The sequence below is a fragment of the Theropithecus gelada genome, chromosome 4 (assembly GCF_003255815.1).
Source record: "Theropithecus gelada isolate Dixy chromosome 4, Tgel_1.0, whole genome shotgun sequence".
Taxonomy (NCBI): Eukaryota; Metazoa; Chordata; class Mammalia; order Primates; family Cercopithecidae; genus Theropithecus; species Theropithecus gelada.
In genome coordinates this window covers 40,392,345-40,420,302 of record NC_037671.1, presented here as the reverse complement: position 1 = coordinate 40,420,302, position 27,958 = coordinate 40,392,345, and the positions used below count along the sequence as shown (strand labels likewise).

Here is a 27,958-nt window from a genome sequence, read left to right as displayed (position 1 = left end):
AGCCATGTCTACTTCCCTCCCTTCCCCACTGATCCTTGGCAACCTCAGACAAACTAATTTGTTCTTCATTTCCAGAATTTTATCATTTCCAGAATGTCACATATGTGAATATATACATGGAATCATACAGTGTGTATATAACCCATGTGTCCAAACTCATTAAAAAAAATTTTTTTTAATAGACTGGGTCTTACTCTGTTACCTGAGCTGGAATGCAGTGGCATGATCACAGGTCACGGCAGCCTCAAACTCTTGGGCTCAAGCGATCCTCCCCTCAGCTTCTGGAGTAGCTGAGAGTACAGGCATGACCCACCATGCCTGCACTTGTACAAGCCTATTTTTAAGGCCACTTAATCCGGAAGGTGGATATGACAAAAGGGATTCCTTAAAGTTAAGCTTCCTAGTAACTGCAATAATGACCACTAACACAAAGCACATATTCTTTATCAGTACTTTCTAAATGCTCTTACATATATTAACTCATTTTGGTGTTATAACAAGGCTACGAGGTAGCTACTACCTGCATTTCACAGATGAGGAAACTGAGGCACTGGTTAAGTGAACTGCCCACAGTCACAGAGCTAGTAAGTGAAGAGTAGCCTGGCCTAGAGTCCTTGCTCTTAACTACTATATATCCTGTCTCCAACAGTTGCTACACTTAAACATGCTACTTCTGCTTTCCCATCAGAGTACCTTATTACGAAGACAAGTTTCTGCTATTTTCTGCATATACAAAGACCCAGCTGTCTCCAAGATGAGGGCAGGGGACAGATCCTGGGGCAAATAAAGGAATGAAAACAAGCTCCTCTATTTCATAAAATCCTCTTGTCCAAATATGATTATTAATTTATCTAGGATATTTCTCTGTTGAATAATTCTACTTGCCCTCTGCTCTTAGAATATGATTTATAAGACTTCTCATATGATTTTCTTTCCACTCCTGCTAACTCTCTGGATTTCTGAGGATTGTAGTCATAGTACTTAAGTTATTCATTATTTTCTTTTCTGACATACAACATCATTCCACCAGTCATATCTTAGGCTTAATCTTGGATTTACATACTTGCATGTTATTTTTAAAGACTTCACCCACAAAAGTTTCTTTACTGATTACTTGTAGGATACAAAAAAAATTTCTCCCCATTAGCACAAGAAAACCTAGATATTTTCATTTGAAATTTTATTGCTTTTAATAATCAGATAAGGCAAAACATGTTGTCTCAGCTTTATATAGGCCCCACAGACAGAAGTCAAAACTTCCTCTTCTCAACCACCCTGAGAGTATTCCTACAGCTCATATGCGAGGTCTCTCTACCAAAAAGGCACAGATGAGGATGGGTTCATCTGAAAAACTGCAGCCACCATCCCTGCTTGTTAAGTGCCATTTCCACTGCACTAATTACTGAAAGGGCATTACCAGGAGCTAAATTCCTCAAAGAAGTGTCTGGTCAGTGGAACCTGTCAGGCTAGCAAAACAGCAGTCATTCTTTGTGGCTAATACGTAGCCTAGCACCATTTCCTTGTTTTAGCTTCTCCATATTAGCAAGACCTCTCCTGCCTGTCCAACTGTATTACTTTTTTCTCATCAATTTTTCAGTTCTCATTGTAACTGACAAAAGATCCTCAATAGACAACCTTTCCTTTTTATAACATGCTTGGGCATTTTGGAATTCAACGTTACAATGCATTGACGTTTAAACACACTACATTTATAGCATCAGTGGAGTACCGAATAACGTAGTACTCTAAGGTAAGGCAAACCTGAAAAACCTAACAGAAAAATCTACTTCTCAAAGTCCACATGCCCAAGTCCCTTAATTTTAATCTGCTCCTTGGCCACAAGTCAGTCTATGACCATGAGAATGCAAAGATTTTTACAGTGTTAAGACTAGACAGAACTTCAGTTCTACTATCTTTTCCAGTATTTATCAGAAAAGCAAAATCAGCCAAGATTTTTCATCTGCCGAAAGAGAGAAACTTGAGAAGTCCATGAAGTATATATATCTCCAGATTTATTTTCATATACAGTTTAGTTCTCAATGTTGCTGACAGGCTCTTAGAAACTGTGACTTTAAGGAAAACAACATATAACAAAGCCAACATTTTTTCTCATAACATCATAACCAAATGATGTTATCTAAGGACCTGCTGTCATTTCCCTTAAAGTCGCAGTTTCCAAGAATCAATCAACAACATTAAGTGAGGACTTACTGTAACTGTGTTTAAGATGGGCAATACTGTTTTCATTTTCTTAGAACATTCATTTAGATGTTAAACTTCCAGTCGGGTGCAGTGGCTCATGCCTGTAATCCCAGCACTTTGGGAAGCTGCAGCAGGTGGATAGCCTGAGGTCAGGAGTTTGAGACCAGACAGGCCAACATGGTGAAACCCAATTTCTACTAAAAATACAAAAATTAGCCGGACATGATGGCACATGCCTGTAGTCCTTGGTCTCTAAGTATAGATGACTTTCCCAGGGGTTAACCTAATCTGGCCTCGGGTCCTTTGCAAAAAAGACTGAAAATAGATTTCCTTTATGGAGAAACACTGAGTGTAGGGGTGAGGTGGGGAAATGGGTAAAGATGAATGAGACACTAATTCAAGTAAATTTTCTGAATTTTTATTAAAAACATACATACAGACAAAAAGTCAAGATATTCCCATGTAAATTATCCCACCCTTATGAAGCCTAAGTACCCTACTCGTGGGTGTTTCTGATCTTCCAAATGTTTTGCCTGTCTGATTTATAATGCAAGCTTTCTGGGTGGGGGCAGAATCAGCTATGTTCAGTACTCTACTGGCACTCAACAATAATATGAAGATGAAGAATGAAGAAGATGAAGGAGGAGGAGGAGAAAGAGGAGAAGAAGGAGGAAGAAGAAGATGAGAAGGAAGAAGAAAGAAGAAAGGAGGAAGATGATTTCTGGAACAGGACAAGCTGCTAATGATGGCAATCTAGCAGTGAGAGACTGTCATCCTGTGGGATGTGCTCCAGGTTTAATGTAAGGGGGAAATGTTTGAACGTTCATATTTTGCTGTTTAAAAAACTCAGCCTGAATGCATAACTGAGTAGATGCTAAAATTAAATAGCTGATTTGTTTTTAAACTATTTTTAGCATCAGCTTAATTCAGTTCCTCTCCCTATCATTTAGTTTCTTTCACCCAAAATTTAGGGTTTTTTTTTTTTTTTTTTTTGAGAGGGAGTCTCGCTCTGTTGCCAGGCTGGAGTGCAGTGGCACGATCTCGGCTCACTGCAACCTCCACCTCCCAGGTTCAAGCAATTTTCCTGCCTCAGCCTCCCAAGTAGCTAGGATTATAGGTGCCTGCCACCATGCCCGGGTAATTTTTGTTATTTTTAGTAGAGATGGGATTTCACCATGTTGACCAGGCTGGTTTTGAACTCCTGACCTCATGTGATCTGCCCACCTTGGTAAAATTTAGTCTTTTGACTCACTGCTTTCAAGACAAATCCTTAAGCTTATAAGTAACTTCAGCACCTCATGTGATATGATGCTAAATGAACCAAAAGTTAGATTTCTTCTGGTATATTATGACAAAGAGTGCCCAGATGAGATGCTAAAAAATCAGAAGCAAGGAATTCTGCATAAAAACCATTATTATGAAAATTGTCTTTAGTATGTATTTGAACCATGAGAGAAGCAACTATCTAACAATGTAACCTCAATTCAACTATCTTCACTAAAAGAATTATTATTTATCAAGATGTCCACCATTGTGATCCACCATATTAAAAATCAACTATATATCAGTGTTAAGTTTGCAATTCTGACAATTATACTGTAGCTATGTAAAATAATTCCCTGATTTTAAGAATTACACACTGAAGTTTTGGTATAAAAGGGTGTCATGTCTGCAACTTACTCAAATGGTCAGGGATATGGATATAATACACATACATACATGTATACAGACAGACACAAAGAGGGAAAGGGATAAGGCCAATGTGATAAAATGTTAACATTAGGAAAATCTGGGTTGGGGGGGTACCTAAGAATTTTAGGAAATATTCTTATAACTTCTAAAGTCTGAAATTATGTTAAAAGAAGAAAAATCCCTAACTATATTCCAGAGCAGCTATCCTTAGAGATAAGTGGCTAGAGTGCCTACTGAATTCTTTCCCAGAAATGCTGACACTGCTTAGGTCTAATGGGAAAGTACATGACAACATGGCTGTAGTTGGTAATCAACAGTAGGGTCAGAACTCATGCTTCTCCTGGTTTGCAGTGAAGTCAAAACTTACCTGTAGGTACACTTCAGTGATTACTCACAGACTTTCACTTGTCATCTCTTGGTCCTTACTTCCTCCAACACCAATATGAACTTGTTTTTCATTGCATTAATTACTGCAATGGCTATTCTAGGAAGGATGATGACCAAGACCTTAAGATACGATTTTAATCTTCTAGAAATAGGTTTATCAGCTGGGCGTGGTGGCTCACGCCTGTAATTCCAAAACTTTGGGAGGCCGAGGCAGACAGATCACAAGGTCAAGAGATTGAGACCATCCTGGCCAACATGGTGAAACTCTGTCTCTACTAAAAATACAAAAACTAGCTTGGCGTGGTAGGGTGCGCTTGTAGTCCCAGCTATTTGGGAGGTTGAGGCAGAAGCATCACTTGAACCTGGGAGGCGGAGGTTGCAGTGAGCCGAGGTCATGCCACTATACTCCAGCCTGGCGACTGGCGACAGAGTGAGACTCCGTCTCAAAAAAAAGAAAAAAAGAAATAGGTTTATCAACAGGATGCCAAGGAAAAAGTGGAGCTGAATCTTGTCAGTTACAGGAACTATCAGTTAATGCCAAGCTGGAAAACAATTCTGCTACAGCTAACACCTCTCATTTAAAATGGTACTACATGAGTTCTCTCCCTGCATACAGCTTTCTTTTAAAAGCCATCTGCATATTTGGACACATAATTCAAGCTGTAATGTAATAACATTATCTTTGAAGAGAGTTCCTCTAGAAAAAAAGCAGCAGCAACCAGTACATTTTTCAAATAAATACATATATACCTTGGGACCCATATTCAAGGTAAAAATTTTAAAGATTGTCTGCTATAGTCTTTTTCTTTACCCCTTGCTAAAGTAACAGAAAAATTAACACAATCTGAGTTAAATGCCCTATTTTCTTGCTTATGTATGTATACAGTTTTAGTAAGTTTTGAAAGAGTGGATGGGTGTGGGAAATGCATAGCATGTAACTAATTCCCCTGTCCTATTGAGCTAACAGAGGTGTAGTTTATTTAAAATTCTGAGTTGTGGTTCTGCTATTTGGTAATGGCTTTCTGAAACTCTGTGTGTGGATACTGGTAATGAAACAGAGAACTCAGAATGACGGGGCGCATAAGGCCAAGTAAGCTTTTACGGCAGAGTATGTGTATGCACTAGAAATAATTATACATACAGAGTGGGAGGCCAGTTAACTGAACCCACAGAGGCACTTGGCTGTTCAGATAACTAATCACAATATTAAGCCCTCCATGACAAAAATGCCTCCAAGGTTAAACTGCCTGATTTTTAATCATAAACCAGTGAATTTATTGGCTAAAGCATCTTCTCATGTTGTTGGTTTGGATGCAACAGCCAGTCTTTCTTACCCAGATTTTAATCACAAGAAACTATTAACTCTCTGTGGCCCCTAAATTGTGATGTGCCCTAGAAAGGAGTTCTCAGTTATAAGTATAAAAGCTTAGAGACCTCAGGAAATAGAAGTATTTATGTTTTTAAAAGGCAAGCTTGTGAAATCTGCAAGAATTACTTTCCACCAATACATACAGAAATATTTAACTTCCAAGGCCTAGATCAGGAGTTTGAAACTAGCCCGAGCAACCCCATCTCTATCAAAACCAAAACCAAAAACAAAAACCATATATATGTATTTATGTATGTATTAAAGTCACAGTTTCCAAGAACCAATTAACAATGTTAAGTGAGAACTTACTTTAACTGTGTTTAAGATAGGCAATAGTGGCCTGGGCGTGGTGGGTCATGCCTGTAATCCTAGCACTTTGGGAGGCCAAGGCGGGCGGATCATGAGGTCAGGAAATCGAGACCATCCTGGCTAACACAGTGAAACCCCCGTCTCTACTAAAAATTAAAAAAAAAAATTAGCCGGGCATTGTGGCACGCACCTGTAATCCCAGCTACTCAGGAGGTTGAGGCAGGAGAATCACTTGAACCTGGGAGGCAGAGGTTGCAGTGAGCCGAGATCGCGCCACTGCACTCCAGCCTGGGCAACACAGCGAGACTGCGTCTCAAAAAAAAAAAAAAAAAAAAAAAAAAGGATGGGCAATGGGCAATACTGTTTTCATTTGCTTAGAACATTTATTTACAAGTTAAACTTCTGGCCATGCCTGTAATCCCACAACTTTGGGAGGCTGAGGCCAGTGGATCACCTGAGGTCAGGAGTTCGAGACCAGCCTGGCCAACATGGTGAAACCGTCTCTACTAAAAATACAAAAATTAGCCGGGCATGGTGGCATGCACCTGTAGTCTCAGCTACTCCAGAGGCTAAGGCAGGAGAATTGCTTGAACCCAAGAGGCGGGGGTTGCAGTGAGACAACTACATGCTTATAGTCCTAAGCTACTTGGGAGGCTGAGTTCGGAGAATTGCTCGAGCCCGAGGTCAAAGTTACAGTGAGCTGTGATGGTACTGCTGTATCCAGCCTGGGCAACAGAGCAAGACTCCATCTCCAAAAGTGGAGTGGGGCCAGGCTAGAAAAAAGCAAAACAACAAAAAAGGAAGTCTGATATTCCCAATTCTAATTCTCAGTTTTCTTAAGGAAGGACAGAGGGGCTTTCTGAGCTTCCTGTCATTCACAGCCCTCACCTGTTCAAACAAGGGCTGCTATGGCTCTCCCTCCTTCCCTATCTCCACTGACTTCTACTTCCTTTCCATATCTGCATTATCCAATCTGACTGGCCTCAGGTGCTTATTACCAGCTTCGGATTCCATCTCTAAGTTCTTTCTCACTTTTCTCTCTACTCGAGCCTCAAGTTTCTCTTCAGTCTCATTTCATTCAAGATTGTCAGGTACCATCTGTCTACATCTCTATTATCTACTGAGCATTTACCAGGCATCATGCTAAGTGAGGTGCTTTAGATAAATTATCTCACTTCCTTCATAATAACTTTATGGTTGTGTCTTTCTTTTTTTTTTTTTTTTTGAGACAGAGTCTCACTCTGTCACCCAGGCTGGAGTGCAATGGCATGATCCTGGCTCACTGCAACCTCTGCCTCATGGGTTCAAGTGATTCTTCTTCCTCAGCCTCACAAGTAGCTAGAATTAAGACACACACCACCATGCTGGACTAATTTTTGTATTTTTAGTAGAGATGGGGTTTTACTATGTTGGCCAGCTGGTCTTGAAACCCTGATCGCAAGTATCTGCCTGCCTCGACCTCCCAAAGTGTTGGGATTACAGGTGTGAGCCACCGTGCCCAGCTGGGTCTATTAGTCATTTTATATTATGGGGGGGGGGCGGGGAGGCAAGGGGGGACCAAGATAGAGAGGTCCAATAACTCTTGTAGTTATGAGGCTGGTAAAAGGGAACCCTGGAATGTAAACCCACATAATCCACCTTTAGAGCCCACATTCTCAACCACTACCCTCCACATCCTTCTCTTTAAGATCAGGGGCTTTAACTTGGGTACCTTCTCACCCCTCCAGATTTCCTAAGAACCACTTCATTTTCATTGAGGCTACCCTTTCCTTTTGTCTTTCACCAGTGATTAAATCAGAAATCGTGGCCTTGATTTTATCCCAGATAACATTTATTAGTGTCAGAGAAATAACTGAATACTCCTGTTTTCCTTATTCCTCCCCAGACCCAACTGAAATAAAAGCACAAAACTAACATGAAGAACTTTCATAAAAATAATTGTAGGTTTAACATAATCAATGAATATGAGATTTTAAACACATTTCTAGAAACTGACAGAGAACCAGAGTAGGTTGAGGCTGAAATCTGGTGGCTGCAAGCCACTATATGCAAGGAAAATCCTTACTAGGCTCTGGGCTCAGAAGCAGCAGGAACAGGAAGAAGCAGAAGCAGCAGCAAGGCAGAAAGCAGGGGGATCCACTAAAACTGTATTTACAAGAACTCTACTAGTCCCGTCTCTCAGTGTTGGCAGCCAGTCCACGTTTACCTGGCAAACATCTAGACAGCTCTTCTTGAAAGCAACTGAATCGTCTGTCTAGGCAAAGCTGTTTCTATGGTCCCTTACAGTTGAATTCTCCTCTTGAATTTGAAAGCCTAACAGCAGGTTCTCAACCTCCTTACCAGTAATTCTGCCAGTTAACACCTATACTCACTCCTTCCCACACAGAACCCCCAGTTAAAATTCTCACTTAACAAAGAGACGTAGTAGAAAACAGTCCTAGGCTGGGTGTGGTGGCTCATACCTGCAATTCTAGCACTTTGGGAGGCAGAGGTGGAAGGATCACTTGAACAAAAGTTCAAGACTAACCTGGACAACAAGCGAGACTCCGTTTCTTAAAAAAAAAAAAAAAAAAAAAAATTAAAAATTAATTGAGTGTGCTGCTGTAGGACTGTGGTTCCAGCTACTCAAGAGTCTGAGGTTGGAGGACTGTTTGAGCCCAGGAGGTCAAGACTGCAGTGAGCGGTGATCATACCACTGCACTCCAGACTGGGTGAATAGAGTGAGACTCCCAAAAACCAAAACAGTCCTATCTTCCCCACTCACCCAGGGCGTCTTTCTTAAAAGTCAACAGAAAACCAAGCTTTGCCAGGTAAATGAGGAGAATCAGAGCATGAAGAAGACCAAGATAAACAGAAAACCTGGTCTCAAGGTAATCACTGGTAATTCAGAAAACAGAAGAGCACAGTGACATATCTAACCGCTAATGAATATGCTTAGAAGACATTACTATGGAATTATTATATACATAAATAGGTAAAGGACACTATGAAAAAAAAAATCTTCAGAGAACAAAAGTGAGCTCAAAGTATGACTGTTGAAATAAAAGGGTTACAAAACAAAGTCAACAGAATCATCCAGAAAACACGAAATGAAAACTCTGAGAAAAGAAATAGAGAAAGATCATCGAAATAGCACTTCCAACATCTAAATCACAAGCATCCCAGAAAAAAAAAAAAAAAATTGATAGGGGAAAATAAAAGAGTTCCAGCACTGAAGAAGGGCATCAGTCTCCAGATCTAAGGGACCTAGCAAGTATTCAGCATCTTGAATGGAAAATTGAATGGAAAAAAGGGATGCCTACTACACACTTCACTACAAATTTTAGCACTAAGTTTATAAAAACACAACCCTGACTGGGTGCAGTGACTCACACCTGTAATCCCAGCACTTTGGGAGGTCAAGGTGCATGGATCACAAGGTCAGGAGTTCGAGATCAGCCTGGCCAATATGGTGAAACCCCGTCTCTACCGAAAATACAAAAGTTAGCTAGATGTGGTGGTGGGTGCCTGTAATCCCAGTTACTTGGGAGGCTGAGGCAGGAGAATCGCTTAAATTTGGGAGACGGAGGTTGCAGTGAGTCAAGATCACACCACTGCACTCCAGTCTGGGTGACAGAGCAAGACTTCATCTGGGGCGGGGGAGTAGGGGATGGGGCACGGGGAACAACAACCAAAAAAAACGCTAATGATTTCTAAAAGTGAAAAAAATCCAGGTATATTACTTATAAAAATGATAGTCAGTGGCATCTGACTTCTTAGTAGTAACATGGAATACTAGAAGACAAGGATGCAATTACTTTTTTTTTTTAAACAGCATCTCAGCTCTGTTGCCCAGGCTGGAGTGCAGTGGTGCAATCATGGCTCACTGTAGCCTCGACCTCCTGGGCTCAGGTGATCCTCATACTTCAGTTTCCCAAGTAGCTGGGACCACAGATGCACACCACTATGCCTCGCTAATTTTCTGTATTGATTGTAGAGACAGGGTCTCACCATGTTGCTCAAGGCTGGTCTCCAACTGCTGGGCTCAAGCAATCCACCCACCTCCGCCTCTCGAAGTGCTGGAATTACAGATATGAGCCACCGTGCCTGGCTGAAGCAATGACTTTCTTCCAAGAATCGTTACTCAAACTTTCCACCATAATGGAAGCAGGAAAAAATTTTCAGATATGCAAGAACTCTAACACTGCTTCTTTTAGGCACTAACTTGGGGGTGCATTTGGAAAAATGAGGGAATAAAAGCATGAGCGATGAAAGGAAATTCTAGGATGGCACCGTGGGCTTACAGAATCTAGTCCAGCTTGGAGAGGAAAGATGGGTAGGCTCTAGGAAAAAGGTTTCAGGTGAAAGGTTTAAATACAGAGTTAGGAAGTAAGTGGTGACGTAAAACCAAACATTGTAGGAAAAAAAAAGAAAGGCAATTATAAATGCCAGGGGTGGGGGGACCAGTATTAAAGAGCTATAATGCAAATATAAAGCAAACTAAGATGTGGCATGATTTTTGAGCAACTGATGGAATATAACAAAGGATCAATTTGGCTTTGCTGTAGGAACATTCTTTTTCCATGGCTCAGAGATTCTTTTGCAATGGCTCACAGATTCCAGCTCTGAAAAGTAAATGAAAGCTTGCTTTCTAAATAGTTCACCATTAACTGTTTTCATTAGACCCATAGAGAAAGAAATATATTCTTAGCATATATCAGGTTGGTGGCCTGACAGGAAATGTTTACAGAGTCATACTAATGTAAATGTCATATATTGGGCTTTCAATTTTTTAGGAACAACCTATGAACATACATGGAGGATTTGCTGCTGGTTACAGCCTGACTGTAAATACAGGTTGAGTATCCCTAATCCCCAAATCTGAAATCCAAAATGCTATAAAATCCAATACTTTTTGAGCTCTGGAACATGGTGCTCAAAGGAAATGCTCATTGGAGAATTTCAGAATTGGGATTTTCAGATTTGGGATGATCAACCAGTAAGTATAATGCAAATATTAAAAAATCTGAAACCTGAAATGCTTCTGGTCCCAAGCAGTTTGGATAAGGGATACTCATCCTGTAACTAACAACCATGACATATAAAAATTATAAGTGTAGCCAACAGAGGATATGATGAATAAGTATTTCCAATCAGATGTATTAATATCCTCATTAAGAGACAGTGCTGAAAGTTGATGGATCAAGAAAGAATGAAAATCAGTAATAAAACACCGAACACTGGGATGAGGAACATGTTGTATAAGCTAAATCTTCCTATTTCATGCCAGTTGACATCTCGAAAAGTAGGACTTTAAGCATTATTTTCCTCTCATAATTACAAGGTAACCTACAGAACAAAGGTACTAAAACTGCCAAGAGAGAAACTTTGTGGAGTAGGATCATATCCAAGTTATTACTTTCTTTTCTAAGCTATTCTGTGATATGGTGTGCTACCATATGTTACTTTTATAAAAATGAAATCTTATTAAAAAACAAAGAGAGCACCACTTGTTCTCCTTGCTTTTTTCTTCTGGATTAAATGTAGTATCCAGGGAAAGTGTTACTTTGGCCCACTATAAATTTAAACTACTTAATGACAGCTTGAGTTAGCTACTACTTGTAGATGCTGTCTTCCCTCCTCAGTCTACGACAGTTCCTTCTTTATACCCTCAGCTCTCTGCTGCTACTTACAGCTTATGGTATTTTTTTTTTTTCTTTATTCAGAACATGGTGACCACCTTTTCTAGGAGGAACTCCCTAGTTAATCTTGTCTCAGCTAACCATCTACTCATTTAATGAGAAAATCTCTAACTGCATGTCCTTCTTTATACTCTTAGAGAGAAATAATGCTTCTGGATTTCTGCTGCTATTGAGTCTTGCTTGTATGCCTCTTCCACTTCTCCTCTAATCGTTTCTATTTCTCTTCCTGGTTCCCTTTTCTTTGTATTTTAGTAGGGGCAAAATATTTCACTATTTTAACCACCTCCACACCAAAAAATGCTTGACCCTGTCTCTCCCAACCACCACTATTTGCTGGTTTTTAATGGTTCAATTAACTCCATAATGAATGATTTCTGTCTGCTGCCTTTATTTCCTTGTTATCAAGGCCCTCTTTAATGATTTCAGGCTTTCATTTCCCACACATTACACAAACTTCTTTCAGGTTTTCCAATGATCTTCTTCTAGCCATAGTCATAGCTTTCCTTAGTCCTCACATTTCCTGACCCCTCTTCTCATGCATCTTTCATGATCCTGTGGGAACCTTTCTCCTTTCTTTAGCTTCCTTAACTCACTGGCTCCTCTTTCTCTTTCCTGCCCTGAAACACAGTGCTTACCCCCTGGTTCTTCTTTATTCATTTGCACAGGTTTAATCATTGCTTCTAAATTAGCAATTTCCAAAATAGGCTCATATTTATAATTTTCTATAGGACTACACTAATTTAAGTTTAACTCATCAGAAACTGAAAATAGTTTCAACCAAGTTTTCTTCCTACTCCTTCCCTGTCAGTTACATCTTTCTTCCCTCAGTTCTCCAGATTTATACTTTGCAGTCTTCAGCCAACTCTAATCAGCCATCAAATCCTGTCAATTATTCTTTTCAAACATACCTTAATCAGATTTATCTCTTTCTCTATTCCACTGGCCACTACCCACAGAGCATTCTCTGAATAAGTAGGAATTGATTTTTTTGGCAAGTATTACTTTATATGCAAAAGGAAAATCCTATTTACATTAACCCAATGGCAAGGCATTTTATAGACTGAATGACCCTCCTATAACATTAATTCTTAATTTATGTAGCTTATAATACTGGGATTTTACCATGTATCAGGCTTCTTCAAAACTGAGATACACCTAGGCATACCTTAAGGCATCAGAGAAAAACTACAGTATCTCTAACATTAGGAAGTCTCCTGATAGGTTAGTTCTGAGGGTACTACATAAAGATGTGTATTTACTTAAAGGCACAAATGACAAACAAATGAAGTATCAGAATGTTGCTAAACTCCTGGATCAAATTGGAAAGCCCTTTCCAGAAGTATTCTTCTGTGTCTCCGTTACAGATTTCGCCTATCTTAAAGGTCTCACTACTGTGATTTAGTGAAGTTGAGCACTCAAAGTTGAACAGAACTGTAGCTCAGTTTTTCCAAGTACTAGATGCTTATGTGCTACTCAAAAGCATTGCCAAGTCACATTTGAAGTTTTCCATTCACTAGAAAACACAGTCCTACTCCTAGACTTTCCCTCCACATTCTAGTATCCCTTCATCATTCCCCATGACTTTAAAGTCATTCCACAAGGAAGGTAATTTGTGAAAAGAAAAATACAACAGTAGTATTATATTTGCTCCTAATGATTGGCATAATCTATATTTCAAGTTACATCTCTTGCTCGCAAAAGCTGGAATTAGTTGTACTTGTTTCTGTACTTATTCTCTCTCTCTATGGTGTAAGCTCCCAGGGGCAAGATACACTTCTTTTGCATGTTCCTACAGAATCTACTACAGGACTCTGTCACAGCAGTCTTTTAGTAAAGTGCTGGATTGGCTGCCTAACCACAGTGTCTAGCTGGTCCTATAATCCACGTAAGCAACTCCTTCTGAGGGTGTGATCTGTAACTATGATGGCAGACAATACAATAAGATCACAACTTTAATCGGCCATGATTATGAAGTATTTCTGAAGATCCTTCTCAAGGGTGGTGCCTTGGAAGCAGACACAGGTATAAGGAATAAATGCCAGCCCACCTGCTGGTGGGAGAGGCAATGGGACCATCTCTTCAGATAGATGAGCAAGCAGGAAAACGGAGAATACAACTTGTCTTGGAAGCAAGCAGCAAGATGAGGCAGTAAAACCCATCAGCATATATCATCCTATCATCGCCTAGTGTCATCCCCAGCCTCTATTAGCCCTCGCTGCATCAGCGCAAGTCCCAGACACTTTATCCTGTTTATAATTGCTGATGAGCAGTAATAAGGCCTCCATGCCTCGGCTCCGTCCGTTCCACTTCGGCACCCACCTATTAGGCAATAACTTTTATTTACAGCCTTGCTTGATGTGTTGTTCTATTAGTAGAGCCAGGAACTGAGTAGGGCAAAAAAAAAAAAAAAAAAGGCTCCTTAATGGGCAGTATCATTGCAAGGCTCAGATGATTTATAATGCTGCTTTGTGGCTGTTCTATCCCACTTCTTCTGGTAAGACTGCTTTGGGAAGGCTGCACTTCTAACATGCTGCCTTCTAACGGGCACACACATGCTACGGAGCAGCACCTGAAAGGCACTCCCCCAGACCTATCCACCTCCACCAAAAAAAAAAAAATTCCTAAAGTTTCAAAGGAGCAGAGGAGAATTAAATTCCCGATATGCTTTTTAAATAGTATTGGCTCAGGCATTTTGCCCCAGTGGAGCAACAGAACAGCTAATTAACGAAAGTTCAGGGCTCTTTCTCCTTGGTAAGAATGCAAGCTATGATAAAATAAATGACTATTCCAAAAAAAAAAAAACCACACAGCTGTAACTGCATTTGTGGACTGATGCAAACTGACTTTGTGCAAAGCATGTGACTCACGAAAAGCTCAACAGCAAAGCCTGGACTTCTTACACACACACACATCTCCAAAAGAGCAATAAACCACATGACGCTTCTCTTTCCTTTTTATACTAGAGTGCATTTTTATTTTTCAAGTGCAAAAATTCCTCTTGACGAGACTGCATCCTGGCTTGATATTCCACTTATTCACTTATATTCAGCCTTTTATCAGAAGAGGAGCCCCTGCTTCTCCTGAGTAAAGCCCAAATGAGGCCTTGGAAGTAAGTTTTTGACTTTAAGTACAGCAAACTGATACATTATATGTTGTGCTGTAACATAAACATAGGTGGCAATGGGATCTAACTCTCATTTAGGGCTCCAATTACAAAACAGTAAAATTTCCCTCTTCTTATCTGAAATTTATACATTGTGTGAGGTGCCTTTAAACCCACCTAATTTATCTCTATATTGAGTATCAAATCATCTAATTATTAGTATATTTTATCTCACTCCTTCATTCTATTCTTCAACATAAACAACTGAAGCAGACTGATTAAAGTTCTTCCAGGGAAACAAAAAACCTAAGGGAAAGCATTTAGTAGATTATTTCCCTTTCCCAGTCATCCACTGAATGGCCAAAACTCACACACTGTCAGCAAACAGCCACTATGACATGCCATGATAAATTTTGGTGAGAACTGCTTTCTGTGGCAAAACATGGTCAGATGGCACTTTTTGATTAGAGAAATTTTTGCAATCTTGCCAAATATTTGATACTCCTTTTGTCCCCTGCCCCAGGAATCAAATGAACTCCTTCAGGACCCAAGATGATGAGTGCACAAGGTAAAACATTTCTTTAAATACTTTTTCCTTGCCATGACAGATTTACTGTTTTGATCTTTCTTCAATGATTACATTAAACGCTAATAAAAAATGAAAGGTTTATATCTTCCCTAATACTCTCCTGATGGGAACTTGCATATTACATAAGTAGGTCAAATCTCTAATTTTCTGCCTCAAATGCTGATACTGCAGACCTGAGGGAAGAGCTATACCTGAAGGACCAACAAGAAAGATTTGAAAAGTGAATTACACAGTTGAACTCACACCCGAAGCTACCTCCCTTTAAAATGCCACAGAGCACACCTGTAATCCCAGCACTTTGGGAGGACAAGGTGGGCAGATCACTTGAGGTCAGGAGTTCAAGACCAGCCTGGCCAACATGGTGAAACCCCGTCATTACTAAAAATACAAAATTAGCCGGGTGTGGTGGCACGCACCTGTAGTCCCAGCTACTCAGGAGGCTGAGGCAGGAGAACTGCTTGAACCCTGGAGACAGAGATTGCAGTGAGCTGAGATTTCACCACTGCACTCCTGGGCTACAGACTGAGATTCTCTCACAAAAACAAAAGCAAAAACAAAACTCCACAGAGCAGAGGAAGATGTGAAGTCCTCCTTCGAAAAGCCAACTATAGTGTGTAATATTGAACAATACAGTTCGTAGCCACTGACACAACTCTCTAGGATTAAATGTACTGGCTGAAATGTTTCAATGAATATTGACTCTACCAGCAGATAGAACACACAAGTGCAGGTCTTTCTAAGATTTATGGGGCCACTTCTGATTTAACACCAACACTCTTTAGCTTCTGAATCAATTCTAAAAATCTCATATAAACGTTTCGGTAACCTAACAACAAGGAAACATTTCCCTTTAACTGGCTTCCGAGCACCGATGTGAAAGTGTTCAGCACATCAATCTTCTCTTAACTTCCAGATGAAAGGGGTTTTCTTCTCGTCTTTGCAAGAAGAAACAGTATCATAAACAGGCCGTACAAAAGAAGTGAGTCAGGGCTGGGTGCAGTGGCTCATGCCTGTCATCCTGCCATCAGGAGGCCGAGGCAGGTGGATCACTTGAGGTCAGGAGTTCAAGACCAGCCTGGCCAACATGGTGAAACCCTGTCTCTACTAAAAATACAAGTGTGGTGGCAGATGTCTGTAAAACCAGCTACTTGGCGGGGCGGGGTGAGGAAGGAGAATAACTTGAACCCAGGAGAGGGAGATTGCAGTGTGCCAAGATCGCACCACTGCACCAGCCTGGGTGACAAAGAGAGATTCTGTCAAAAAAAAAAAAAGTGAGTCAAGAAAAGGGGAAAACTGTTCTCTTTTTTGGGGGGAAAAAAAAACAATGAACAATACAAAGCTATTCTAGTTCATGTCACTGTTTATCACACTGAAAGGAAAACAGGTAACCCAAAATAGGGAGGGAGGGATATAAAGTAAAATTGAATTAACATGCTTCTTATAGGGTGGAAAGATGACAGTTTCTGGAAAAACTGCCTTGATATTTAACAGGACTGTTCTTAGTCCCATCTGCTTTAACCTCAGACAGTTCTACAGCTCCCCTATGGCCTCACAAATAGTTATTTTATTTGCTGTTCTACTAATTATAATCACATTTTAAACATACACACAGCATGTTTTAACCATCCTTTTTCAAGTCTATCAGAGAGAATATTATCTACATGTGCTGGATGTTTCTCCCAATGTTTTCTTGTAGTAGTTTCATAGTTTGAGGTTTCAGATTTAAGTCTTTAATCCCCTTTGATTTTATTTTTGTATGTGGAGAGAGACAGGGGTCTAGTTTCATACTTCTGCACATGAATATCCAGTTTTCCCAGCACCATTTATTGGAGAGAGTTTCTTTTCTCCAGTGTACGTTCTCGGCAACTTTGTCAAAAATGAGTTCACTGTGGATTTGTTTCTGGGTTCTCTATTCCATTCCATTGGTCTACGTATCTTTTTATGCCAGTTTGAGGGTGTCTTGGTTAGTATAGCTCTGCAGTATAAATTGAAGTCACGTAATGTGATTCCTCCTATTTTGTTCTTTTTGCTTATGATAGCTTTGGCTATTCTGGGTCTTTTGTTGTTCCACATAAATGTTAGGATTTTTTTCTATTTCTATGAAGAATGTCACTGGTATTTGGATAGGGATTGCATTGAATCTGTGCCCACTTTAAACATAAAAACATAATGTCATGAAGATAGCCAGCTAAATATCCAAACACCTTCCAAATAAAATTATCTAAAGGAGATGACTATAACTCCGGTTACAGTATTTTATTAGCTGAAGGTATAACTTGATGGTTAGAAATGAAGGACAAAAGGGAATCTTCTGGTAGTTTGTTGCCAAGGAAAGTGATCTCTTTCCTTCACAAAATACTTGTTCTTGACAGGAATGTTGCAAGAATTAACAAGAGAACATGTGGAAAAATTCTGAGCTCTCTGAAGAAATGTAAACTCTGTCTAGTAATCTGAAGGTGTGATGTGCTTTAACTCACACATTCTAACCAAAAGCAACCTAGGACTTGGCAGTACTTTTCAACTCTTCATTGACTGTGGAGATCCTAGAACTCCACAAAGATGGTAGGGGTAGGGTGGAGTGGGGACAACCACACACCCTTCATCTATCTAATTGTTCTCTGTTTAAATACCAAAATGATCATGATCATGGTGTTGCTTTTAAAAAAAAAAAAAATCTAAAGATTACAGAGTTTAACTGGTAATAATTCTGTCTGGCTAAAAGCCATCATATAAAGAAAAGTCTTTCCCATCTATCTCACAAAGACAAACTGATCTTTCATTTGCTACTATAGCTACTTTTTGCAATCTGCGTCATAGACTCACAGTGATGACAAAACAATTTCTTAAAAAGAGTTGCCTCTCTCCTTTTGATAGCTGTAGACCAACCATGCTACACTGCTGCCCACCTCTAAAATATGACAATACCCTTTACCTGATCAAAACTGTAATTGCTTGAAATACAAATCGTGACTGATTAATCAACCACTGAGGTCTTCACTTACTAAACCACATAATAATGGGTCTAATGCTAATCCTTAGAGCTAATTTTCAAAGTACTAAGAAGAAAATGATCTGTTTACTGAAGAAGTCACTAACCTTTTTGAACTGCATAGTCCCATCTAATTGGCCATGTACCTTTAATATGTATATATTTGTGGGTGTATTTGCTGTTTATAAACTGTTTATAAACCGCAGACTGAGAGAGGTTGCTCATGCCTGTAATCCCAGCACTGTGGGAGGTCAAGGCGAGAGGACTGCCTAAGCTCAGGAGTTTGAGATCAGTCTGGGCAACATAATAAGACCTTGTCTCTATTAAAATATAAAAATAAATAAATAAAAGTAAATGTATGAACACATACACATATAATAAAGTGAATTTGCAAAACATAAATTAAGGCTGAGATAAAGAGCTTTTGCTATTGTCTCCACATACCTCAGACAATACATTGTGTGCCCTTTGTCAGAGACAGCAGACTTAAAGAACCATCTTAGTCTAATATCAGTATCCATTTTCTTTTTTTTTTTTTTTTTTTTTTTTTTTTTTTTTTTTTTTTTTTTTTTGAGACGGAGTCTCGCTCTGTCACCCAGGCTGGAGTGCAGTGGCCGGATCTCAGCTCACTGCAAGCTCCGCCTCCCGGGTTCACGCCATTCTCCTGCCTCAGCCTCCCGAGTAGCTGGGACTACAGGCGCCCGCCGCCACGCCCGGCTAAGTTTTTCTATTTTTAGTAGAGACGGGGTTTCACCGTGTTAGCCAGGATGGTCTCGATCTCCTGACCTCGTGATCCGCCCGTCTCGGCCTCCCAAAGTGCTGGGATTACAGGCTTGAGCCACCGCGCCCGGCCCAGTATCCATTTTCTAACAAACATCATTTATGAAGCTCAAGGCTGCTTTAGGTCCAAACTTGTATGGATAGACTGGCTGGGAGGAGGTAGGTAAGATCTCACTTAAGGTGTCACTCTGTGTCTCCGAAGAAATGACACCACTGTAAAGTAATTATTTACTACCATCTATGCCTGAAGGCCCATGTGGTTTCTGTCTGGGAGACCCCCTTATAATAGAAGCACTGTATAGCACATGTCATAGACATGAATCCTAACTTGAAGAACCTAGACATAAAGGCTACAAGGAACATTCCAGCAAAATAACAGTAATAATTGGTGGTTCAGAAGAAAAATGGTTGAAATCCCCACCATGGGCAACCTGTTGACTGCAGGACACAGAGAAAGATGGAGACAAAGACAGTCAACCTGTGGTTCTCAAAATAAATTCTTTAATTTACCTCTCAAAATCAGGAAGCTCTGTCCTTTAAAATCAGGGCCAATATTTAAGGCTGAGGCAGTCTGGCTAGCCTAAGAGGGCACAGAACAGTCTTCAGACGGCTTAACTTGACGACCTTTAATGTCCATTGCTGAGAAATCTCAACTTTCCTTCAGGCTTTTTAGGAGATGACCTGGACATTGCATTATTTTCCTTCCAAGTCAGAAATTCTCAATCTTTTTCTAGTTAAGAGAGGTATGTATTCACCTAAATGAAGGCCTACAAAGGTATGACTGAGAGCTCAATGCCTATCATTTCACTAATGGAGATCTAAATATTACCACCTTCAATTGCCAGTATAATACCGACACGTAACAAAGAACATGATCCATATAAAATCAGGTCATAAAACTTAGTACAGCAAAGAATGCCAGTACTTCTACTTTACTCTTTCTTCTGCCTAAGATGCCCATTGATGTGTTTATCAACACCATCTAAAGGGTGGCTCACTATAAAGACATAATCTTCATTAAGACAATGGAAACTACCAGTAATTGAAGGTCTACTATGTGAGCATACTCTTTTTATCTTACACCAAACCTGGGAGATTTATTATCCCATTTTACAGATGAAGAACAAAATTTTGAGATGTTGACTTATTTACTTAAAATCACAACTTGTAAGTGGCTAAGCTTAGATCTGAAACCAGATGTGATTTTAGAACTCACATTTTCAAACTACTTGACTGTATGCTATACTTCCAAATATATGTTTCGTTTTTTCCATATTTCATTCAACAGTCTGCTTTTCCACAATCTGGTTAGAAGAAACAATTACAAAATATGAAAAGCAGTAGCATGATATAGGGGAAAACAATGCAGGCTTTAGTGTCTTAAAGATCCGTGTCCAAGTCTTGGCTCCATCACTTACTAGCAATATTACCTCAGAAAATATACTTAAGTTTGAGTGCCCACATTTTTTTTCATCTGTAAAAGAGGAATTATAATAACTATCTTGCAGAACTGTTCTGAAGATTAAATCTCCGTGTATATAAAATATAGAGAATAGTACCTGGCAATGTAGTAAGCATATAAAAAATATCATTATTAGTTTTAGATACACAAAATAGTATGGGATCAGAGAGGAGGAAACAGATCTACCTAGGAGACAGACACAAGTAAATGATATTCACCAGAGTTTCCTGCTAGTTTCAGCATCTGAGTATATGAGTCTCCTTCCCAAACCTCTCAGGATGACCCAGTGTGTTCAAGGTTCAACTCCTTGACTGCTACTTGGACATAGTGGTAGTGCTTAACAGCCTTCTCTGAGGGCCAAGATTAGAAGGAAAGACAAAGACTAAAGTACTGTGCATTTGAAGTGCTGGACCTCAAATCAAAGGACTCTGAATGTTTTCAAGCTTCTGGCTGGAGTGGGCAGGTAGTTGGCTCTCTGACTTCCCACTGGCTAAAATCAGGATGGTCTATCTCACTTCAGGCACAGCTCTTTTCTACCTCAGGAAAAACGATAAATCTACTCTACCTAGTGGAGCTTGGGAACTGAGCACAGGAGGGATAAGAGCACGCCAAGACTATCTTATACCCCCTACCCTACCTCAAAGCTGGTCATTTGGAAGAGAAGAGTATAATTGAGTTCCTTAGAGTTCAGTGCCTGGATGTTACTTTGAAACTATGCAAACATGGGCCTGACTGAGGCCTAGCATCAAACTATGAGCATTTAAAGGAGCTGAGGTTTCAGTGTTAAGTTTGTACATGGAAATAGTTTGTGCTATTTCTGCTGGGTTTTTTAAGTTACAAGGATTTTTTAAGTTATGAAAAATACTCTGACTGTGACCTTTAGAAAAACAATACAATTATTTCGACTCTTCCAAATATAATCCTTGAGATATTTTAAATAGCAGACAGCATTATTAGAAAAGGTAAATATCGCTTAAAATAAATTAAGCTATAGGCGAAGGGAACAATGGGCATTCTGACTGCTCTTTGAAGTGACACAAGATTCACGACTTCATGTTTAATAAAAATGCCACAGATGCACAAAGATGTTTTTGGGACTCTGCATCTAAAAAGAGAAATCTCAGTATATCCATGGCTTTAAATCAAATGACAGAAAACAATTTTCCAAAAATACTAGGATACTACAATAGTCAATTCAAAACACTGATTTTCTACATTAAAACTATTAAAATTTCAATCTTGGCCCTCAGATTAGCTACATGCTACAAACTGGGCAATGATGTGCATTTCTGTTATGTCTTAATAACATTCTTCAGATATTAGAAATTATGTATATATTGATGTCCACCTTCTTGGATCTAGCTGCCAGCATTTACTCAGTCAGTCTGACTCCCCAAAAACATCACTCTGACCTTGACCTCTGCTGACACTCCACTGTCAATACTAAGCACATAATATATCACCTCACAACTGATGGTAGAAATCAGAGACCCTGACAAGCACACCAAGTTAGAACCAGTTGCTAATTTCTGTGAAGAATTCAAATAAGGATGAATTCACATAAGAATGACGTACATACCTGTACCACAGGATCTTTTTGTTGGTGTGATTAATGAGACATGAGCTGTGTCTGTGCATGGCCCACCTAGAAACAGAAAGGCAGGTGCATCAGTCAGGACACATCCTTTACATGTCCATATAGTTGCTTTCCTGAGTAAAGAGAAACTTAAAAAGGAAAAGATCAACCTGCAAATACAATGACGAGAAGTAGTAGGAAAGACGGTGGTGGTGGTGGTGGGTTAATTCTAAGGACCTAATTTTAGTTCAGCAGTTTAGTCTATAGAGATGCATAGTCTTTCTACATTATAACATGCTTTTCATAAAAACAAAAAACAAAAAACAAACCAAAAAAACAGCCAAGTCTCACATAACGTTAACAAGTTAAAGAATAAAAATTTAATTAGAATTCAGATCTAGGTGAGAGGAAATTACCCACAAGTTTGGAAAGATGCGTTCCTCCACAGAACGATGAGCAGGAGTTCTCTCTCTTAGGTTGGTATCTCAGCAGTCACTCTACCTTGGAATTTACAGAAAAACTAGCCTTACATAGTAAGAAAGGGAGGGCCTTAAGAAACAATAAACTGCTTGTCAAAAGAAATAAGAATCATTTTCACATAGAAGAAAGCATTGCTGACCAAGGAAGAACATCTAGTTTCATTATAAGAAATATGATAACAAGAGGCCCTTTATGCAATCTTGGTGGGCCCAGAGATCTGATGCATAAGCATAATTCAAGAGTATGCAAGAGATACAGTTGTTGGGTGAGTGAAGGCTTGAAAATCAATAATTTCATTTTGCAAAATCAAGACTTTCAACACATTTTGAGGTTGATACTGATACACACCCCAACACTTTCCACTGACATGCCCTGGGATGGGCAGTGGTGATCATAAAGGAATAGAACACATAGGCAACTGTTACACATTTATTTTAAAAAGGGTCCCCAGGTGACTGTGACTAGCAGAAGGAAAACATGGTTACTTGGCAGAGTTGTGTATCTCCTACAACAAGAATTCATATAAGTTACTCACTGAAAAGGAGGGAAAGATGAAGGAGCTCTGAGACCTGTTCCTAGAGTGCACAGTGCCGAGATTCATGGGTTTAAGGACTTGGAGAGCCCACCTAAGAAGTTCACTCTCAGCTTACTCTTTACTATAACAAGGCCACAATAGCAACAACCCTTAGTTAGTGTAAGAAGACACAGAAGGGAAATTTTGAAAGAGGAAAAACCAAGTAAGTGCATTGTTGACTTCAAAGAACACTTAGCAAATACCTACTATGTGTCACCACACAGGTTAGTCCCACAGTCAGGGAGATCATAATCTTTCTTAAAACAAACAAACAAATAAAAACCCAAAAATCCTCTGTACATAAAGAACAATACATGACAGCAATAAATAGCTAGACGGAAAGTGGCCAAGTGTCAAAGAACAAGAAACAGGTAATAAATGCTATATGTAATGAGGAAGGAGAACATTCATCATTGGCTTGTATTACTTGGAAATACAAGAATTTGAAAATAAGGCAAGAATAAATTGCAGTTTCGAAAGTCAGACCAGAGAGCAGAGTATTTCAACAGAACATTTTTCTACAAATGTTACATTCACCAGAAAAAGTGTGATGAATTAAAATTCCAGAGGTTCAAATGGTAAACTGTGACATGAAAACAGGCAACATGAAGAGACAATGAGAGACATGCAAAGCTAACACAGCCTCAACATCCTCAAAAACCCTCCTGGGATTGGCTTCTGTAGCTCCATAAAATGCTGTAACTTCTGCTTCCATGTAAGGCTTCTTTGTTTTTGTTAATTGAAGCCTTCTTATTTCTTGAAAAGTATAGGCTTTTTAGAAGACTGAGTTTAAGTCTGACAACTACTCTCTACTTGCTGAGTAATCTTGGATAAATAATCCTCAGTTTCTTTAACAAAACAAACAAAAAAATGGAAACAGTAAAATTGCCAATAAGTGACTTCTGATGAACCATCTGTACAGCAAGGTATCATAAACCATAAAACTTTATATTATATATCATCACTTTCTCTTCCACTTGATTTTATGTTCCCAAGGATCAAGAATCACACTGTTATCTACTGTTGGGTCACTGCTATGTAGACAATGAATGCTTAATAATGTTCATCAAGCGACTACTGCAAACTATTTAATCAGAAGAGTAACAGTTTATATATGTGTGTGCGTGTGTATATGTATATGTATACAGACACACACACACATATAATACCAAGTTCTGTCATACGTGTGCAGAACATGCAGGTTTGTCACACAGGTATACACGTGCCACGGTGGTTTGCTGCACCCATCAACCCATCATCTACATTAGGTATTTCTCCTAATGCTATCCCTCCCCTAGACCCCCACCCTCCAACAGGCCCTGGTGTGTGACGTTCCCCTCCCTGTGTCCATGTGTTTTCATTGTTCAACTCCCATTTATGAGTGAGAAAATGCGGTGTTTGTTTTTTTTCAAGGAAATTTTAAAATTAGAGTGTAACATTTGAGAGAATGCAATATTAGAATGATGTGTATAGAACTTAAATGTACATCCTAAGGGATTTTAACACATACATACTGTGTAACGGCCATAGATCAAAATATTAGAACATTCCCAACATCCAAAAAGTCCTGGGGATCATTTTTAAAAATATAAGTTCCCAAACCCTGACTCTGGAAATTTTGATGTAGTAGATTGGGGTGGACATAGGAGGAAGTTACTGTACTTTTCTAAACTAGCTGAGCACAATGTAAATATTAACAGTTCAGTCAGTTCTAATTTCTGATTACCCCTAACTCAGTATCTGGCCAAGATCACTGAGTTCCCATAACACCATGAGCTGCACAGTGCATAAGGGTCAGTAACAGCTTAACTAACAAAATACTTTTTTTAAAAGGACATAAAATAATTCATCCAGTAGAATTATATAAGAAAGGAGAAACTGTCAAATCAAAACCCCTAAAGAAATCTGGCTGAGACTCATGAATTAACACCCGTATTTACAAATGTTCTAGAAGATTATCATATAAGAGAATCTTTACCTTGCCTTTAGCTTGAGAGTTTATTCTTTTAAAAATTTCTAGTGAATAAATTTCTGTAGGTTTCTGCAAATAACTGTAAGGCTGCCTAGCATATCTCAACATGCATCATCATGAAGGTGTTCTCCAGAGAGCTTGTTAAACTAACAACCCAATCCAATGTATTCACTATATTACAGTAAAGTACAAATGGAACCATAGTTGAACCAAGACAAACTGACAGCAAGAGTACCTGGCAGTAATAATATATCCCAGCTTTGATAATTGGGCAATGTTATAAACAGAGAACTTACGAGTTAAATTTGGTCTGGCAAACTACAACCTATGAAACACCAAAACCGAGAACAGGAACATATCAGCACCACACATATATTCTACACTAATTGCACTGTCATCCACACAATTACAGTTAGTTCCAAATCAAATCTGTTAAAATCAATGCAGGAAATTAAGGGCCACTCACAGAAAATGTTTTCAGGTTTCTGCCCACAACAATAAAAATATAACATGGGTAACATTTGGTTACAGCAAACAAAATAGTTTTGAGAGTTGACAGTGAGGGTCAAAGTTCCTTTTCTGGACTTTCTAATGCCTGAGAGTGTGGCTGGCATTAAGTCCCCATAAATCACTGTAAACTTGACTCCCACTTTTTACCTTTCTTCTTCTTTCCAAACAACAGGGTAGACAGACGTAGTAACTAAAGAATCAGATGAGGAAGCCTCTTTATGATTGTGTGTTCTATAGATGAATGTAGTGTGTATGTGTATGTGTTGACTAGGACTGAGGTTGGGACAATAAATGTATTTCTAAGCACAGAACAATTCAAACCATTATCTTCTAGCCTGTATCAGTGGCAACTGAGTTTGGGTTTATTAATGTCTAAAAAAATTACAAAGTTCCTTGCTTAATATGACAGGTTCTTGGGATTCTGAGCCAGATGATATCAAGATTAACCAACCTGAAATAACTTTTAGCCAATCATCATGAATGCTTTTTGCTTTCTTTTACTAAAGCAAATTAAATAACTGAATTTTTTCAAGTTTCTTCATTATCCGGAGATATTTATTAACAGACTAACATTTTGCATTTGATATTACATTCAGAGGACTTTTTCCTTAAAAAACATCAAGTTTCAACAATTTAATGTTTGGAGTTTGTGAGTGAATAAAGCCTCTGGTAACTGTGGTTTGTGACTAGAGAAGAGTGAATATTCTACCTCTTCTTCTAGGGATGTTTCTATTCTTGTATTAAAGGTGTCATATATAATGCAGCACTGCGGATCACATTTGCAATTCCACATGAAAGCCATGAAACTATATTCTTCAGCTGTATTCCCAACAAGTAGAAATTGTTACAGCATTTGCAGTATGGTAGTAGATTTTCCCAGGGAAACAGTATTATTGACTGCAGCCCTATAAAGTTGAAGACATGGGTCAAATCTGCATACTCACTTCACTGTAACCTACAAAAACAGGAGTAGATGAAGATACCCCATTAACTATCAACACATACATTTCAAAATGAAGTACCAGAATTATTGTATTTTTCCAGTCTCCTATAGAGTTACTGAGTATGTCAAAAAACTCAGGTCTACCTACTCATGTAGTGGTCAATCCCATCGGCTAGTTGAAGACTACAACTCGAGGAGGAAGTTGAGAATGGTGGTTTGGAGGATAGCTGCATTTAGCTTTTCATGCACTCAAACTTCAAACTCCACAGCTGAGTAAATACAGAAAAATAACATTTCTTCTTAACCTTGAAATGGAGATCAACAATCTACTCTGAAAAATTTTGTTAAACCAGCTGTGATGGGCCGGGTGCAGTGGCTCAAGCCTGTAATCCCAGCACTTTGGGAGGCCGAGATGGGCGGATCACGAGGTCAGGAGATCGAGACCATCCTGGCTAAAACGGTGAAACCCCGTCTCTACTAAAAAATACAAACAACTAGCCGGGCGAGGTGGCGGGCGCCTGTAGTCCCAGCTACTCGGGAGGCTGAGCCAGGAGAATGGCATGAACCCGGGTGGCGGAGCTTGCAGTGAGCTGAGATCCAGCCACTGCACTCCAGCCTGGGGGACAGAGCAAGACTCCGTCTCAAAAAAAAAAAAAAAAAAAAAAAAAAACCAGCTGTGATGACTGGTTATTTTTGGCTTCTGGTTTCACTAGCCCTCACTGGCTGCAGTTAAATCATGTGCTAAAAATCTTCAACACAGATAATAGCACATCAATTAGAAAAAATAGACTATCAAGGAGTTGGTCAGCTAAAAATTGCCAGAAGTGCAATAATCAAATATTCTACTATCAGTCCTTTCACAGTAACTGCAAAACATTAATACACAAAAATAGCCCTTCCTTTTGTAGATTTGTAACACTTCAATTTTCTTAATTAACATGACATTTACATAAAAGTATCTACTTATTTTAAAGGCACTGTGGGCTAATTAAAAATGCACCATCCTTTTTTAACCAGCTTGTCAATTCCACTCTATCATAATCTGTACACTGTTTTCCTTTGCAGCATCTCACTTTTCCAAGCTCACAGTTCTAAAGGTAATTTTGGACAACAAATTAAAGAGCTGCAATTCTCTCCTCTCTGTAGAGATTCAGAATGTCTTTTCTTTTCCTCCTAAGCCTCCCTGGGCAGAGAGAGATTCAGGATATCTTATTAAGAATTTCTTGAAGAGGCTTCTTAAAAAAATAAAAAAGGACAAAATAAACCTCAACAAATCTATGCAATGGAGATAGTGAAATAAACTACACTGTTTCCTGATATGCCCATGTTTAGAATGTAAA

General features: G+C 39.2%; 1 protein-coding gene across 2 annotated transcripts in view; it reads right to left on the bottom strand.

Annotated features, from left to right (window-relative positions):
* ZFAND3 (zinc finger AN1-type containing 3) overlaps positions 1-27,958 on the bottom strand; it is a 329,450-nt gene that overhangs the window by 48,314 nt on the left and 253,178 nt on the right. Inside the window, exon 4 of one of the 2 annotated variants that reach the window (XM_025382239.1) lies at positions 22,143-22,208. The exons of the other annotated variant lie outside the window; for it this stretch is intronic. Coding sequence (XP_025238024.1) covers positions 22,143-22,208 — 66 coding nt within the window. The remainder of the gene's footprint in view (positions 1-22,142; positions 22,209-27,958) is intronic. 2 annotated transcript variants of the gene reach the window in all.